The sequence below is a fragment of the Herpailurus yagouaroundi genome, unplaced genomic scaffold (assembly GCF_014898765.1).
Source record: "Herpailurus yagouaroundi ecotype Mexico unplaced genomic scaffold, PumYag 209, whole genome shotgun sequence".
Taxonomy (NCBI): Eukaryota; Metazoa; Chordata; class Mammalia; order Carnivora; family Felidae; genus Herpailurus; species Herpailurus yagouaroundi.
In genome coordinates this window covers 126,651-145,714 of record NW_024412440.1, presented here as the reverse complement: position 1 = coordinate 145,714, position 19,064 = coordinate 126,651, and the positions used below count along the sequence as shown (strand labels likewise).

Here is a 19,064-nt window from a genome sequence, read left to right as displayed (position 1 = left end):
CACAACAACATACAAACAAACCAGGATGGCTTTGGTGTAATGCGTAAATGGTATAGGTGACATGATGACATCAGAGAGAATGGCAAGAGCCAGAAAAGGCATTCCAAGGGCAAGGTAAGGAGTTCACAATGTCTTACAAGTAAAAGCAAAAGCCACCAAAGATTTTAATCACAAGACTGGCATGACCAATTTTGCAAAAAAAAATCCTGTGTAACCCTGTGGAGTATGGAGGCTTGGAGACTAGTTAGCAGCTGTTTCTTAGTCAAGGTGGCAAATGATCATAATCAGAACTAAAATTTTGAATATGGCAGTGGAAAGATGGAGAAATGGAGTAGGGGGCAGTGATACCATTTTCTTACAGTCAAGAGATGCCATTTAAACTCATGGAAAAAGCATCAGAATTTTAAGAATTATTTGAAAGGGTAATCGATATGAGAACTTTTGTTCTACGGTAAATATATATACACAGTAAATATTGTGAGAAGCTGGTAGGAATGAGAAGGAAAGCCGGCCAAAAAAAAAAAAAAAGCCAGTCAGATGTCTTGAGAGGGAAATCTCGCGAGAGCAGATACAAAATGGGGCCAGCCAGATGTCCAAGGTTGGATACTCCCCTTGCATGCTTTTGGCTTCCGAAATCTTGCTTGCCCCCTGCACCCGCCAACTGCCCATGTAGCACAATTGGTAAGAGCCCCCTCCCCTTGTTTTTCTTCCTTGAGCCCCAACAATCCTACCCATAAAGGGAGGCCAGCACCAGGACCCAGCGGTCAGCCTTTGGAGGTGACTCCGCTGGGCTGGCACCGGTGAGAAACAGTCTTTCCTGATTTCCCAAGTGTGTGTCTCTTGTCTTTTACTGGGCACCGAGAATTTGCTGTAACAGGAAGATTATGTGAAAGACATGTCTCCTTGTCTTTTCCATCTGGTTGTTAAAAGCAATTAACCAAATTTGAAAACTCAAGAACTAGTGGTATAAATATATTATCTTGAAATATAACCAAAAGAAAATGTGTTTGCTTCAGGCTACCTAATGGTCTAGTGTGTGTGTGTGTGTGTGTGTGTGTGTGTGTGTGTGTGTGTTGATTATTTTAATGTTCTGAAGATGGGTTACTCTTTTGGAAGATTCGTTAGTTTTAAAAAAAATAATTTAAATTGAATAAATTAATTGATAAAAGCTTTATTACTCTTACCTTGCATTAACTTAATAGGATAAGGAACTATTTATCAAAATGTTAATATATTACTGAAAAATAGTTCCATAACTCAAAATATTGGCATCTTTGTTTGAAATTTAACTTATTTTCCCAATAATCTGAATGCCATGAAGTATGAATTTATAAAATGAAAAACACACTTATTAGCCTTTAATTAAGCATAAAACATTCATGTGAAAACATGAACATTAAATTGAAAAATGAACAACAACAAAAAATCTGGTTCTTTGGGAGTGGGGGAATCCAGAGGTGTTTGTGGTGTTTTATGGTAGGATATTAGCACCATCTAGTGGACAACCAGAATGTTTACTTAAATTCGAAAAATCAAAACTGTAATGTGGAATCATTTATTAAAAGTTCCCTAACATAAATGTGCTAAAAAATTTGCTAAAACATCAAAGAAAAAATACTGCATATCAAATCTCACACAAGTATTATTTACTACACAAAAATATCATTTTTTTAAATGTTTATTTTTGACAGAGAGAGAGACAGAGCATGAGCAGGGAAGGGGCAGAGAGAGGGGGAGACACAGAATCCGAAGCAGGCTCCAGGCTCTGAGCTGTCAGCACAGAGCCTGACGCGGGGCTCAAACTCACAGACCACGAGATCATGACCCGAGCCAAAGTCAGACGCTCAACCAACTGAGCCACCCAGGCACCCCCTGTGTTCTTCTCTAGGATTTTGTTGGTTTCCCATCTCATATTTAGGTCTTTCATACACTTTGCATTTATTTTGTGTATGGTATAAGAAAGTGGTCCAGTTTCATTCTTCTGCATGTTAATGCCCAGTTTTCCCAACACTGTTGAAGAGACTGTATATTTTTTTCCATTGGATATTCTTTCCTGCTTTGTCAAAGATTAGATGACCATATAGTTGTGGGTCAATTTCTGAGTTTTCTATTCTCTTCCACTGATCTATGTGTCAGTTTTTGTACAGTACTATCTCGGTATTATCTCAGTATTGTCTTGGTGACTCCAGCTTTGTAATACAGCTTGAAGTCTGGAACTGTGAGGCCTCCAGCTTTGCTTTTATTTTTCAGGATTATTTTGGCTACTCAGAGTCTTTTGTGGTTCCATACAAATTTTAGGATTGTTTGTTGTAGCTCTGTGAAAAATTCTGGTGGTGCAGCAAATGGGTGGACTGATTTGGGTGCTATAGGCATTTAATGATATTTGTTCTTCCCATCCATGAGGATGGAATATTTTTCCATTTCTCTGTGTCATCTTCAATTTCTTTCATCATTGTTCTATAGTTTTCAGAGTACAGATCTTTTACCTCTTTGATTAGGTTTATTCCTAGGTATCTTATGGGGTTTGTTGCAAATATAAATGGGGTGAATTATTTTATTTCTCTTTCTACTGCTTCATCGTTGGTGTATAGAAATGCAGCAGATTTCTGTACATTGATTTTGAATCCTGTGATTTCACTGAATCGTGTATCAGTTCTAGCAATTTTTAGTGGAGTGTTTTAGTTTTCTGTATAGAGTATCATGTTGTCTGTGAATAATGAAAGTTTTATTTCTTTCTTGTTGATTTTTAATGTCTTTTCTTTCTCTCTTTTCTCTTCTTTTCTTTTCTTTTCTTTCTTTTCTTTTCTTTTCTTTTCTTTTCTTTCCTTTTCTCCTTTTTTGACTGACTGTTGAAACCAGGACATCTAGTTCTATGTTAAATAACAATGGTGAGAGTGGTCATCCCTAGCTTGTTCCTGACCATAGAAGAAGTTCTCAGTTTTCCTCATTGAGAAGTATATTAGCTGCGGGTCTTTCATATATGGCCTTTATGAGGTACGTTCCTTTTTCCCTATTCTGTTGAGTTCTTTGTTTTTGTTTTGTTTTCGTTGTTTTTTAGAAAGAGAGAGAGCATGTGCAAACATACATGTAAGTCAGGGGAAGGACAAAGGAGAAGGAGAGAGAATATTAAGCAGGCTCCACACCCAGCAAGGACCCTGACATGGGGCTTGATCTCCCAACCCTGAGATGGTAACTCGAGCCAAAATCAAGAGTCAGGCACTTACCAACTGAGCCACCCAGGCACCCCAAGAGTTTTTATCAAGAATTGATATTGTCATATTGATATTATCAAATGTTTCTTCTGCATCTATTGAGAGGATCATATGGTTCTTATTCTTTCTTTTATTAATGTGGTGTACCATGTTGATTTGTGGATACTGAACCATCCTTGCAGCCAAGGAATGAATCCCACTTGATCTTGGTGAATGATTATTTTAATGTACTGCTGGATTTGATTTGCTAGTATTTTGTTGAGAATTTTTACATCTAGGTTCATCATGGATACTGGCCTGTAATTCTTTTTTTATTTTGGTCTTTGTCTGGTTTTGGAATCAAGGTAATGCTGACCTCATAGGACGCGTCTCGAAGCTTTCTTTCCATTTCTATTTTTTGAAAGGATTTGGGGAGAATAGGTATTAACTCTTCTTTACTTAAAAAAAAATATTTATTTTTGAGAGTGCAAGTAGGTGAGGGGCAGAGAGAGAGGGACAGAGGATCCAAGGTGGGCTCTGAGCTGTCAGCAGAGAGCCTGATGTGAGACTTGAACTCACAAACCACGAGATCACGACCTGAGCTGAAGTCAGACACTCAACTGACTAAGCCACCCAGGTGCCCCAGAATTAATTAACTCTTCTTTAATTGTTTGTTAGAATTCCCCTGGTCCTGGACTTTTTTGTTTGTTTGGGAGATTTTTTATTCCTGATTCTATTCCTTTGCTGGTTATCGGTCTGTTCAAGTTTTCTATTTCTTCCTGTTTCAATTTTGGTAGTTGATATGTTTCTAGGAATTTATCCATTTCTTCCAGATTGCCTAATTTGTTGGCATATAATTTTTCATAACGTTCTCTTATACTTGTTTGTATTTCTGTGGTGTTGGTTGTTATCTCTCCTCTCTCATTCATGATTTTATTTATTTAGGTCCTTTTTCTTTTCTTTTTTGTTAAGTCTGGCTAGGGGGCTATCAATTGTATTAATTCTTTCCAAGAATCATTCCTGGTTGCATTTATCTGTTATGATTTTTAAAATTTGTTTCTATAACATTATTTCTGCTCTAATCTTTATTATTTCCCTTCTTCTGCGGGTTTTTGGCTTCATTTGTTGTTCTTTTCCTAGCTCCTTTAGGTGTAAGGTTAGGTTGCGTATTTGAGATTTTTCTTGCTTCTTGAAGTAGACCTGTATTGCTATATACTTCCCTCTTAGGACTACTTTGGTGCTTTCCAAAGGTTTTGGACTGTTGTGTTTTCATTATCATTTCTTTCCATGTATTTTTTTATTTCGACTTTAATTTCCTGCTTGGCCCATTCATTCTTTAGTTGGATGTTCTTTAAACCCCATGTATTTGTTGTCTTTTCAAATTTTTTCTTGTTGTTGACTTCAGCTTTCATAGGGTTGTGGCCTGAAAATATGCATGCTATGATCTCAATCTTTTTGTACTTGTTGAGGTCAGATTTGTGACCTCATATGTGATCTATTCTGGAGAATGTTCCATGCACACTCAAAAAGAATGTGTATTCTGCTGCTTTAGGATGAAATGTTCTGAATATATGTGTTAAGTCCATCTGGTCTAGTGTGTCAATCAAAGTCATTGTTTCCTTAATGGTTTTATGTGTAGACTCTCTGTCCATTGGTAAGTAGGGTATAAAAGTACCGTACTTTATTGTATTATTGTCAATGAGTTCCTTTATGTTTGTTATTCTTTTATATATTTGGGCATTTAAAGTTGGGGGCACAAATGTATACAATTGTTAGATCTTGATGGAAAACCCCTTTATTATGATAGAGTGCCCTTCTTTATCTCTTGTTACAGTCTTTGGTCTAAAATCTAGTTTGTCTGATATAAGTATGGCTACTCCAGCTTTCTTTTGATATCAATTAGCATGATAAATGGTTCTCCATCCCCTCACTTTTAATCTATACTTTTAATCTACAGGTGTCTTTGGGTCTAAAATGAGTTTATTGTAGGCAGCATATAGATGGGTCTTGTTGTATTATCCATTCTGATACCCTATACCTTTTGATTGGAGCATTTAGTCCATTGACATTCAGAGTGATTGTTGATAGATATTAATTTAGTGCCATTTTTTAATTTGTTTTGCCATTGTTTCTGGAGATTTTCTCTGTTCTTTTCTAAAGTTTGTTGCTTTGGTCTTTCTTTTCCACTCAAAGAGTCCCCTTTAATATTTCTTGTGGAGCTGATTTAATGGTTACAAATTCCTTTAGATTTTGTTTGTCTTGGAAACTGTTTATCTCTCCTTCAATTCTGAGTGACAGCCTTGCTGGATTGAGTATTCCTGGCTGCATATTTTTCCCATTCACCACATTGAATATATCATGTCACTCCCTTCTGCCTGCCAAATCTCTGTGGAGAGATCTGCTGCTAGCCTATTTTATCTTCCCTTTAAAGTTAGGGACTTCTTTTGTGCTGCTTTTAGGATTTTTTCTCTATCTCTATATTTTGTGAATTTAACTACAATATGTTTGGTGTTGGCCTGCTTTTGTTCATTTTGATGGGAATTCTCTGTGCCTCCTGGATTTGGATGTCTGTTTCCTTCCCCAGATTAGGGAAGTTTTCAGCTATAATTTCCTCAGATGATCCTTCTGCCTTTTCTCTTTTCTCCCTCTTTTTCTTCTGGGACTCCTGATATGAATCTTATTACACTTTAAGGAGTCACTGAGTTCCTTAATTTTACATTTGTGGTATAATATTTTTATTTCCCTCTTTTCTTCAGCTTCAATATTTTTCATAAGCTTATCTTCTAAATCACTGGTTCATTGCTAGTTTCTTCCATCCTAATGGTCATTACATCCAGTTGGTTTCAGATCTCACCTATTGCATTTTTCATTTTGGCCTAACTAGTTATTAGGTCATTTACCTCTGTGGTAAGGGAGTCCCTGGTGCATTCTACGCTTTTCTCAACCCCAGCTAGTGTCCTTATGATTGTTGCTTTAAACTCTGAATCAGGCATATTTCTTATATCTGTATCATCTAGATCCCTGGCTGTAACCTTTTCTTGTTCTTTCTTTTAGGATTAATTCGTCTGTCTTGGTATTTTGTCTAGGTCTGTCTTCTTCTGTATGTTAGGAAAGCCTATTATGTTTCCTACTCTTCAGAGTAATGGCTTTATACAGAAGAAGTCATGCACTGTCCAGCACCTAGCACTTCAGGAAGTGCCTCTGGTGTCTGCAGTGTGCTGCTGTGTTTTGGCTGGCTCTTTCCTATAGGTCATTCCTCTGCAGAGTTTCTCCTTGCCTGCAGTGGGTAATATTTAGACCTTGGCCAGAGTGTGGCAAGTTTTAACTAGGTCTGCTCTGGTCTGCTTGCTAAAAGAGATCTGATGCTATTTCCACTGGAGCTGAAGCTTTTCAGCACTCTATGGTCAGTAGACATGGTGCATGTGGGGGAGTTTGTGCTGGTCTTCTGGGGGCAGAAGCCCGCAAAGCTGGTTCTCAGGCACACCTGCCCCAGTAAAGAAGCACCTTCAGGGCACAGGGGTATGGGACTTGGTATAAATGGTTTAGGCCGCCAGGTTGATGCTGTGCTGCTTACTGAAGTTAGTTTATGTTGAGGGGTGGCGAGGGGGAAATGGTGCCAGCCCTGTCCCTCATTCCTGGAAAGGGGACATCATGCCCACCACTGTCCAGAATGCCCTCCTGGAGAGGGAATAATCTCCAGTCATGTGTCCCAGTTGTCCTTCAGATTCCTACCTTCACCCTGACTGTGTCTGGGCTCTCTGCTTGCCTGGCAGCACAATGCACCTGTGTTCTATCCCAGGCAGGCTGGTTGAGTTTTAAAACTCAAAATTTTAGGGACCTGGCATGGTGCAGATGCATGTTGGTCCTCTGGGGAAAGGTCTTGCCACACTGAGACTGATGTAGGTTTGTCCTAGAAGGGCAGTTGTACCACAGAACAGGGCTGTGGGTTTGGAGTAAAGCACATCAAAGAGCTGATGTCTGGGTTAGCCACCTTCAACAGGTGTCTCTGCACCTATGTTGAGAGGCAGGGGAGAGAAATAGTGCTTGCCAGTTCTTTTGTCCTGGGGAGAGGGAATGCCACCTCTCCAACATGTGCTCTAAAAAGGGGGAACCATATTTCACAATGTGTCCCAGAGGATCCTCGAATAGCACCTTCTGCCCCCTGGGCCTATCTGCTCTCCTTCTTCACAGGAGCACTGCAGTGCCCTGAGGGCTTCACACCAGCCATGCAGAAGACTTCTAAACCTTAAGTATTTGAGCTCTACTGGTCATAAAAACTCACAAAAATCAGCCCCTTTCATTTTCCCAGTCGTTTTCCTTGTGCCAGTCCCTGTATGCTCTCCTCTCTCTCTCTCTCTCTCTCTCTCTCTCTCTCTCTCTCCCTCTCTCTCCTTTCCTCTTTCCATGACCAAGTCTCTCTTCCATAGTACCCATGATCGATTTTTCCCCCAAAGCATTGCTCCACACCTCCTACCTTCCACAATGTGGCCCCTTCTCTCCCTCTAGTTATGCAATTTTTCCTGTCAGTCCTCAGATCAATATCTTGGGTGTTCATAATGATGTGATATTTATCTAGTGTGTTCAAGGGATGAGACAATCAGTCCTTCTACTACCCCACCCTCTTAGGTCTTCCTGTAGTCACTCTAATATCAAGGGTAGTTATACCTAAATTAAGCAGCAAGCAGTATTAAAAATATTAGCAATTATGGGGTGCCTGGGTGGCTCAGTCAGTTGAGTTTCGGACTCTTGGTTTCAGCTCAGGTCTTAATCTTAGGGTCCTAGGATCGAGTCCTGCTTCAGACTTTGTGCTGAGCGTGAAATCTGCTTAAAATTCTCTCTCTTTCTCTCTCTCTCTCTCTCTCTCTCTCTCTCTCTCTCTCTCTCTCCCCCTCTGCCCCTCCCTCCTCTCTAAAATAAAAATGTGTAGGCATGAGCTTCATATTAACATCCTGTGATCTCTTTATATGTCATTTAATTTTTTGCAAAATAAGAATCATACTGTAAATGCAGATTCTGTTACTTTAATACCTTTATTGTGAAATATAATGTATGAGTGAATAAAATATGAATCTACCATATTACAAACATAATAAATCACCATGTCAAGAAGCAAAACATTCCCAGCATCCCTGAAAATCCCCATGGGTTTCTATTATGTCAATAACCCTACCTTTGCTCTAGAAGAAAACATGATCTTAATATTTCTGGTAATTACATTTTTGCTCTTCTTTAATAGCTTTACAGCCTATGTACACATCCCTAATATGTACGTTTGTTCTTAAATTGTATATAGTTGAAATATTCCTAAAAAGTCACCTATGTGTCTTTTACTTCATGGGATTATTATTTCGTTTCTTTTCAGGTCATTTTGTAGCATTGGGTGGACTATTCCATTGCATGAATATACCATAAATTTTATTTATTTATTTATTTGTTTACTGATGGATATTGGAGTTGTTTCTGGCTATTAAAAAATCATATGCTAGAAATATTGCCACACGTGAAATCTAGTTCACATGTGTCTTAGTTTCTCAGTGATGTATTCCTAGGAGTAAAATTTCCAAGTAATAAGCAATGCATACTTTGAATTTTCACTACAAGTTTCTAAATTCTTTTCTATTGTGGTCGTTCCCATTTTTCTTTGTACCAACAGTTCCTAATGCTCCACATTATTTCCAAATGGTGGGATTTTTTAACTTGTTAAATTTTTGCCAATATCATGTTATTTAAAAAAAATTTTTTTTTATTTTTTATTTTTTATTTTTTTATTTTTTTTATTTATATATGAAATTTATTGTCAAATTGGTTTCCATACAACACCCAGTGCTCATCCCAAAAGGTGCCCTCCTCAATACCCATCACCCACCCTCTCCTCCCTCCCACCCCCCATCAACCCTCAGTTTTTTTAATGTTTATTTATTTTTGAGAGAGAGACAGAGTGTGAGTGGGGTAGGAGCAGAGGGAGAGGGAGACACAGAATCAGAAGCAGGCTCCAGGCTCTGAGCTGTCAGCACAGAGCCCGACGCGGGGCTTGAACTCAAGAACCATGAGATCATGACCTGAACTGAAGTTGGACGCTTACCACCAGGGCCACCCAGGCGCCCCTGTATCATGTTATTTTACTCATGGTTTATTATGGTTTTCATTTTCATTTTCAGTTTGAGCAATTTTTCATCAGTTTTTTGATCACTTGGATATTCTCTTTGGTGAAATATTTATTCAAGTCCTTCACCCACTAAAATTTTTTCTCACTAGCCATTTCAGATATTAATAGCAACGTTATTTCTCCTTGCATATTTTATATAAGTTACTGGTGAAGCCAACTAGTTTTATAAACTGAGATTGGAGGAGTTTGGGGGTTTTTTTTGCATGCTTGTGTTATAGGACTCTGGAGGATTGTTTTGTTTTGCTTTAAAGATTTTCTTTTTTAAGTAATCTCCACACTCAATGTAAGGCTGAAACTCACAACCCCAAGGTCAAGAGTCACATACTCTATTGACTGAGCCAGCCAGGCACCCGAGAACTCTTGAGGTTTTTAAAATCTCCTAGCAATAGTGAGATCCTGCCTCCTGAGTCATCACTGCCTATATCCACTAAGGGGAAGGGGTGAAAATTTGGCCAGAGCCAGATACCTCCCTGCATTCCCTGAGGTCAGGATGCAGGGCTTTTGTGGACAGGGCTCCCAGGTGTAAAGTTTAGGAATTCAGCTTCATAGCATGCCACAAATTTTGATATATATCATATTTTCATTATTGTTTAGTTCAATTTATATTCTAATATGTATTGTGATTTCTTCTTTAGCCCATGAGTGATTCAGAAGTGTTGCTTAACCTCAAAACTTTTGAGATTTTTCCAGTTACTTTCTGTTAGCAATATCTAGTGGTCAGGCAATATACTTAGAGTGATTTCAATCCTTTGAAATTTATTGAGATTTGCCTATAGTCTATTTTAGTGAATATTCCATGTGTGTTTGAAATGAGTATGTATCTGCTGCTGTTGAAGGTTGCATTCTGTAACTATATAAAAGATTGCTTTGTTTAATAATTGTCATACATTCTATATCCTTATTTGTCTATCTGCTTGTTTACCAGACACTTGAGGTACATTTAAATCTCAAACTATTATGACAGATTTGTTTACTTCTTTTACTTCTATTATATCTTGAAGACATATTATTACATTTATGTACAGTGACATGCTGGCAATTATATAACAATCAACTATTAAACAAAAAAGAAAGAAAAGAGTCTTGACTTATAGAATGTGCCAGTTCATATAGTGTAAATACTCATGATATGGTCAATTTCAAGTTACAAATGTGACATCACTGAATACTGTATTGGGAAGAGATGTGTATAATTAGCTTCTGTGAGTCAGTGTGAGCCAACTCCAGCAATCATTCTAAATGTTTATACACATTTAGAATTATTACCTCTTTCTGTTAAAGTAGCTCTTTTATTGTGAAATGGCCCTCTTTTTATCTAGCAATACTTTCTACCTTAAATTATTATTTGTCTGATGTTAACATACTAACGCTTTTTTGACTAATATTTTTATAATGTATCAGTTTTCATCATTTACTTTCAACTTATCCATCCCATTTTATTAAGAGTAATCAGCATACACTTCTGTTTTAGTTTGTTTTCCTCCAGTCAGTGTTTATATTTTAATTGGAGTGCTGAATCCATTTACATTTATTGTAATTGCTGAGACAGTTAAGCTCAAATGTAACATATTGCCATTTATTTTTCATGTCATCTCTCCTTTGTTGTTCTATTCCTCCTTTTCTGCCTTTATAAAATATTAATGAAATGTTCTTTACTAACTCACTATATAATTTCTATTAGTTATATATTTCCTAATATTAATGTTTTACAGTAAGCATACTCAAATTATTACAGTCTACACTAAATTAATACTTTTAATATACTCTAAACTATATAAACATTAAAATAGTTTAATTTCATTTGTTATCTCTTGAAATTTTTGTTATTATTGTTATGTATTTTACTTCTGAATGTTTAATAAACACTATAAGATATTGTTACTGATTTTAAGTCAATGGTCTTTTTCAATTGTGTTAAAATATACATAGCACATTATTTATTATTTTTCAATAGTCTTTTTATTAACCCATATGTTTATTTTCTTCAGTCTTGCTCATTTATTCTTACTCTTTTTTGGCTTATCTATGGGATCATTTTCTTTCAACCTAGAGGGTTTTAGTAGGGTTTTTTTGTTTGTTTTTTTGTTTTTTAGTGTCAGTCTGCTATTATTGAATGCTCTCTGTTTTTATTTGTTTGAGAATGTGTTTCTATTCTCCTTCATTTTGCAGTATATTTCTACTGGGTTCAGAGTTCTCTATTGCTGTTCATTTTTCAGCACTTTAGAAATGCCAGCACACTGGCATGTCTAATGTCTTCATGCTTCAGTAGTTACTGTTACAAACATGGCTGCTATTTTCATTGTTCTGACAGAAATGTGTTCTTTCTCTGTCTGCTTTTAAGAATTTGTGTTTCAGGACAACAGAGTTCTGCCTAATTGATACAAAGCCCACCCCCATCCCCCAGTTGTCCCCATTCTTCTGCCAAGTACTGCACAGGGATCCCCATTCAGAGGTCCTCCCTGGGGACCTGAGAGTTGATATTTTTTTAATCAATTTTAGGAAACTTTAGCTATTTTTTATTCAAATATTTTTGTCTTTTCTCTCCTCTAGTTTTGGAACTTTAATTAAACAAACAGGTATCACTTTGCTTCACACATTTCTTGCACTCTGTTTTGTTTGTTGTTGGTGTTTTCTACACTCTTATGTTTTTGTATTCATTTTTTATATTTCTACCTTAGTCTTCTTCAAGTTTAATACATTTGTGTTCTGCTGTGTCCGTTTGGCTCTTAAGACCATCCAATGTATCAATATTTCAGATATTTATTTGTAATTTTAGTATAACACATTGTTATTTTTATAGTTTCAATTTTCTTTTGAATATCTGTTTTTTAAAATTTATTTTATCTATTGTTTCCCTGTCGTTCCTTTAACATACTTAAAATAGCTATTTTAGTGACCTTGACACTAATTCCAACATCTGAATATGAGTGTCTGGCTTCCAGAATCCATTTGTTTTTGCTTCATTTTTTATCACATTTTTTGCTTCTTTATGTATCTTTTAATTTTTTATACAAAGCCATACATTTCATATGAAATAAATGTAATGTAAATGTTCATATTATTTACCATCCCCCTACCCCGATTGACAAGAGTGTTTGCTTTTTATTGATCTAATCAAGAAATGAGCTCAGATGGGTCTGAGTTGCACTTCTGGTTTGAGTCAGTCCACTTCTGGTTTAAAAAGTCTAAAAGTAAAGACCTTCTTGCCTTTTTATCAGGAATCTGATTGGTCTCATCTTCATCCATCCCAAAATACTCTGAGGGATTTATCCTGCTTTTCTGATGTTTTGACCTCTGTTCTTTAATCTCACCCTGAGTGACTTTCAAATTTGGCAACTGTTTTGATGAGGATACAGGTGTGTATTTGAAGCAGGATCTTTTTCTTATTGGGACTTTTTCTATGAAACTATAGGAATTTTTACTCGACTCTTAGGCTCCAGCAGAGCACCCTCATTCTGCAAGGTGTCAGAATTTTTCCTGTTAGACATACCTCCAAAAGTGTCTGCTTCTTCTTTCCCTCATTAACATCCCTCCATTCAGGCAAAGCCTAATCTTCAATCCATACCCAGAGTTGGCAAACATAACCAGGTAAGAAATGGCCAGAAACAATATGTTGCTAAAGGAGGCCTTTCCCACTTTGGTTTAGTTCATTTAATCACTTTTCTTCTCACTATTTCTAGGATTTCCAGTTCCTTTCAACACACACACATGAAAACACCCCTATTGCTCCCCGCCCTCCCCACACAGAGTTTGTTATTGTTTTTCCAATTTGCAGTAGGATGTTGTTTTGTTCCAACCTATTTTGTCATATTTGGAATATTCCCATGCAATTTTGTATCATCTTACCACACTTTATTTCACTAACTAGAATTTATCTACCTGTAATGCATATTGTACATGTCTTTAATTACTTATTTAATAACTAACTTCCCTGGTAGAGTGGAAACACTTGAGATCAGGTACTTTGTCTCTTTTTAAATTTATTGTTTTTCTTCAGAACTTAGAATAGCACCGAGTAAGTATTTTCCAAATCAACAGATGAATAGTAGAATGCAGTGCAGCAGTTAAGAATAATATAATATCTCACCCATATTCCCTGGCTAAGAGGTCAGGGGTAGCAAATGTTCTCTTACATTCATTTTTCAACTTTCTGTTGGTACACAAATTCCAACTGGCAGATTTTGCCAATATTCTCACCATTGATGACCTTTGTGTATGTTGTCCTTGCATCCCCAAAGGATAAGTCATTTTTTAAAAAGATTTTGTATTTATTTTGAGAGACGGAGAAAGAGAGACAGTGCAAGTGGTGGGGGGGGGGGGTGGACAGAGAGAGAGGGAGAGAGAGAATTCCAAGCAGGCACAGTGCTATCAGCACAAAGCCTGATGTGGGGTTCCATCTCACAAAAAGCAAGATAATGACTTGAACTGAAATCAATAGTCCAATGCTTAACTGACTGAGCCACTTAGGCACACCAAGGATAAGTCACTTTTAGCTCTCTACAATGGATATCACTATTGTTCCACAATCTTCATGAAGTGGCATACATTTGCAGGCTGTCAGTTTATTTTCAGGTCTAAAGTAGTGATAAAAGTAACAAATAATATCATTATTTTGATAAAAAAATAATAAAGTAAAGTAAAGCAATTTCTATGGAAAGCTATTTTTACAAATTTATGTAAATTCAATTTCTGTAAGGTAAAAAATATATATATATTAAGACATACATTTGGATGGACATGTAACAGCATAGGTATTTTTAAAAGCAAAAATAAACTAAACATATTGTAAACCTAAATAAACACTTTAGGCAATTACTTTGTTTATTGTTTTTAGATTGTAAAGGACCTCCTCCAAGAAAACAAACTGAAATTTTGTCAGGTGTCTGGTCTGAACAAAACTATCCAGAGGGAACTCAGGCTACATATAAATGCCGACCTGGATATATAACTCTTGGATCTATTATAATGGAATGCAAGAATGGAGAATGGGTGGCTCTTAATCCATTGAGGATATGTCAGAGTAAGTAATTCATACATTTCTGAAATTTGTGAAAACTTTAGTTTGAAAACACTGAATGTTTGATATTATAGAATTATTAGCTGAATTATATCACAATTATCATTTAAATACAAAATAGTATACCATCATTATTCTTAATAAGGAGTTGTAATCTTCCAAAAATAAAAAAACCCAACCATATAGATAAGTTTAATAATAAAATGATAACTTTGCCATTTTTCACTTTTCCACATCTTCAATTATGTCCTCTGATGTAATATTAAGTCATTTTCCTTGAGCTCCTACATAAAATGTGTTTCCTGTGTTACTTAATAAAATTATATTCTTTTTTTCATTTTAGAAAGGCCCTGTGGACATCCTGGAGATACATCTTTTGGTACTTTTCAACTTGAAAGAGGAGAAAAGTTTGAATATGGTGCAAAGGTTGTTTACACATGTAATGAGGGGTATGTAGTCAATATGAAAAGAGATTTATAATTGAGATGATTATAATTTAGATAGTAAATAGGGACTGTACTGATTAGTATTTTTAAGGTTACTTTATTTTTCTATGAGCATTTTTATAAGTACCATAACAAGTAGCCTGAAAAATTAATCTATAATGGAAATGATTATATTTGGATACCTTATTATCTTCTCAACATTGAAAACTTAAAATGAATCATAATTATGCTGAGAAAGTGTAGTTTTAGGAGGGCTGGAAAATAGTATACATATAAATTAGGATTTATTCCAACAAGTCCTGACTATATTCTATTATGTGCAGAGTATATGGGATTTCAGTATGTCAGGGACAGTGGGAATGGTAACAAAATCATATTACATGACTGATTTAAGCTTTTAAAATTTAAAAGAAGTAAATATTTTACACTGAAGTAATAATAATTACCATTATTTAAGTTTCCATGGTCTGAAAATTACTCTTATCACATGGACCAAAAGTGCTACTACCTTCATCATCATTGACTCTGTTCTCTAAACTCCTGCTGGATTTTCATGGCTAATCTTAACACTGTAATACCTCTTAAGTGTTCTTTATTCCTGTTATACCCACCCAGGTCAACAAATTGTTTTGAAGAAAGTTGCATACTTTGGAAAAACAGCATCATTACAAGTTTATACTGCATATATAAAAATAGGATCAAAATTACAAATTGATTTTTATTACTCTCTTATTTATTTCTTGATTTGAGGCAATAAAATATAATATTTTATTTTATTTTTTTTTTTAATTTTTTTTTTTAAGTTTATTTATTTTTGAGACAGAGAGAGACAGAGCATGAACGGGGGAGGGGCAGAGAGAGAGGGAGACACAGAATCTGAAGCAGGCTCCAGGCTCTGAGCTGTCAGCACAGAGCCCGACGCGGGGCTTGAACTCACGGACCGCGAGATCGTGACCTGAGCTGAAGTCAGACGCTTAACCGACTGAGCCACCCAGGCGCCCCAATAAAATATAATATTTTAAAAGTTAGGGTTTGGAATAAGCCTGCATCCCCCAAAATTCACCACTTAATAACTGTATTGTTTTTAATATCCCATCACTCCCATTTCCTCAATTATGAAAGTAGAAACATGGGGAACCTGGGTGGCTCAGTCAAGTGGGCATCCAACTCTTCATTTTGGCTCAGGTCATGATCCCAGGGGTTGTGGGATTGAGCCCTGCATCAAGCTATGCACTGAGCATGGAGCCTGCTTGGGATTCTGTCTCTCCCTCTGCCCCTTTTCCCAACTTTCACATTTTCTCTGTCTGTCTCTCTCTCTAAAAAGAAAAAAAAAAAGTAGAAACATAGCAGGTACATCATCGGATTGGTGAAAAACATAAATAAGACACACACTGAAGACCTTCAAAGCATTCTTGGGATATTGCAGACACCCAATAAGTCTTAGTTCTTAACAATTTTAGGCTTTGTTCACTATCTGAGATTTTTCAAACATATTTTTAGTTCAACTTTCAATCATTGCTGCTGACTTCTTATACATGAACACATAGATGAAGACATCTGGGCCTAAATTTTCCAATTACCTCACTGTTCACTTCTGTAACATCCCTTTCAATACAGGCTTGTCTGACCCCTTTAGGTTCCATATTGGACCTCGCAAAAAGGGATCAAAACTCATAGACTTCATCCACTAGATTCCCTAGACCTCAGCAATAAATATTTATAATTTGGTGAAAAAATCAGCAACATACTTTACCTCCTACTCTGGCTCCATTTAATTCATCTTTGCTTCCTTCATCTTGTATGAATTCTGGGCAAACTCAGTTAAAGACTCTATAAAAGTAACTGCCTCTGCCACTCAGCTTGGACCTCCACCAAGGACTAGATATTCATCAGGGAAATAAAAGTCCTTGGACTATGCAAGATCAGCAAACATCAATTTTATGCTATTTTAAAAATTTTAGAGAGATTGTTTTACCTACCTGAAGGGATGTAAATCTTTTGTCCTAGTTGTGGAAACAATGTAGAATGGGTTTACTACACCCATGGTTTCTGCTAGTCAACCGACCCTCTTTGATCCCTTGTCCCCATCCACCTTTTCTCTGCTAAATACCTATTTAGCTGAATACTAGCCACTTATCAGGATACTTGATATGGATAGCTAGTTTCAGTATCCTACAGGTAGGTAGTTTTAAGGAAGCACTCTGCAAAACGTTTTTCTGCTATTTTGCCCAGCTGGGGTTGCTGATACATAAGCTATTACTTTCACCCAAGTACCAACATTTGGACAATCTCTTTTTCTTTCCCCTTTCCCTATGTATATGGGCCATAGGCAGTTTTGTGTAGAATTTGGCAGAATTCCTAAAACACCCACCTAAAACAGGTGGGTTTCTGGTGTAGGTGGAAAACGTTAACCAGGAAAGTACTTTCTATGTTGGAGCAGGGTACCAGTAGAGGAGACAAAGAAGAAATTTTAATAGCCAATTATTTTTTTCCTTTATATGAAAAAAACATAGAGTAATTATTTGACTTCAAGTTCTGTGATTCTCATTTAATCTATTAAAAGTTTTTCTTCCTTCAGGGAATTAGGAACAAACAGTAACATTCAGAGAAATACAAAGTATTTTTTTGAGGGAGAAAGTTTGTTTGTTTGTTTGTTTTACTTGTGTAATGGGTGAAGCAATCCTTATTTGCAGACAAAGGAAACATTTGTCTATGTAGAATTATTTAGAAGTTTAGGAGAGGCCCGTTCTCAAAATTATCTCTTGTGATTATCAAAATCCTGCCCATTATTTATTTTTTAAGAAAAAGATTTCTGCTTCTTGCTGTCCACTGTAATATTAAAAAATATTAAGAAGGATGATTTGCTTTGCTCTAAAGCCTCTAGTAATGATTGTACATTTTGCATCTTCCCCAAGGAACTTTCATGCAAGTAGAGCATTTAGGATTTTCAGCACTGGCTTGATGGGTTCCACAGTTAGATAAATTTGACATTGAATAGGATTTATAAGGAAACCTGACTCAATGACCACACTCTAAAAAATGCCTAGGATGGAGACAGGAAAATGAAGACACGTGTTAAAAATATACCACATGCTCTGTTGGCTAGTACTATCCTTGATTATGTAAAAAGCCCCAAATGTTCCAAAAATGTCGTAATTGTGGAGAGTAGGAGTATGGAACAAGAGTAGAGGAAGGGTAACATATTGTTAATTCTTGGTTTTTATCATGTTTTTGGTTTTTGGTTTTGGTGGTAGTTCAAGGAGGTTATAACATTGTTAATGTGTAACTAATTGACTAACTCAGTGAAAAACATAAGAGGATATTTAGCACGAAATTGTAATGAGTTTGTGTCATGAACCAAGGATTATGATTATTCCTAGTCCGTGTGCCTGAAGATTTAGCGCCTTTCTTAAGTAAGAAAGAAGCTTAAAAAAGATAGAAAAGGGTGCCTGGATGGCTCAATTAGTTAAGTGTCCCACTATTTTAATTCATCATGACTATTTTTCAGTTCCTTGATCTCTGCAGCAATAGATTCTCTGCTGTCTTCTATGCTTTTTTCAAGCCCAGAAATTAATCTTATGACTATTATTCTAAATTATTGTTCAGTTATATTGTTTATATCTGTTTTGATCAATTCTTTAGCTGTCAATTCTTCCTGGAATTTTTTTTGAGGAGAATTCTTCTGGTTCATCATTTTGGCTAGTTTTCTGTCCCTTATGAGTTTTAAAAGCTTGTTATGTGCCCTGCCCCTGCGAGCGCTACTATATTAAAGAGGGGCCAGTGTCCAGGGCCTGGGCTTTCAGAAGATGTTTTTTTTGGAGAACATTACTTGCTCTCTGTTGTTGTGACTTTGGTTACTTTATCTCCCTATTCCCAGTGGTGTTTTGGACCCTCTACCAGGTGTGCCTTTATTTGTTCATTAAAGTAGCCCTGGAAAGGAAAACAAGCAAAAAACAAACAGAAAACAAAACAAACAAACAAACAAAAAACCCAAAAATGAAAAAACAGAAACACCAGCTACAAGTAAATAACAGGGTGGAGGTGGTGCTGATGCAAGAGGCCTTATCCCATACAAAGAGAGAAGTGACAGGGGCAGGGAAAAAGGAAAGAAAATAAAAATTGACCAGAGAAACTACATGGCTTAATCCAGAGAGAGAGAAAGGAAAATAAAGGAGGCAGGGAAAAAGAAAAGAAAAGAAAAGAAAAGAAAAGAAAAGAAAAGAAAAGAAAAGAAAAGAAAAGAA

General features: G+C 36.3%; 1 protein-coding gene across 1 annotated transcript in view; it reads left to right on the top strand.

Annotated features, from left to right (window-relative positions):
* CFH (complement factor H) overlaps positions 1-19,064 on the top strand; it is a 41,969-nt gene that overhangs the window by 9,254 nt on the left and 13,651 nt on the right. Inside the window, exons 2-3 of the mRNA XM_040453578.1 lie at positions 14,192-14,377; positions 14,718-14,823. Coding sequence (XP_040309512.1) covers positions 14,192-14,377; positions 14,718-14,823 — 292 coding nt within the window. The remainder of the gene's footprint in view (positions 1-14,191; positions 14,378-14,717; positions 14,824-19,064) is intronic.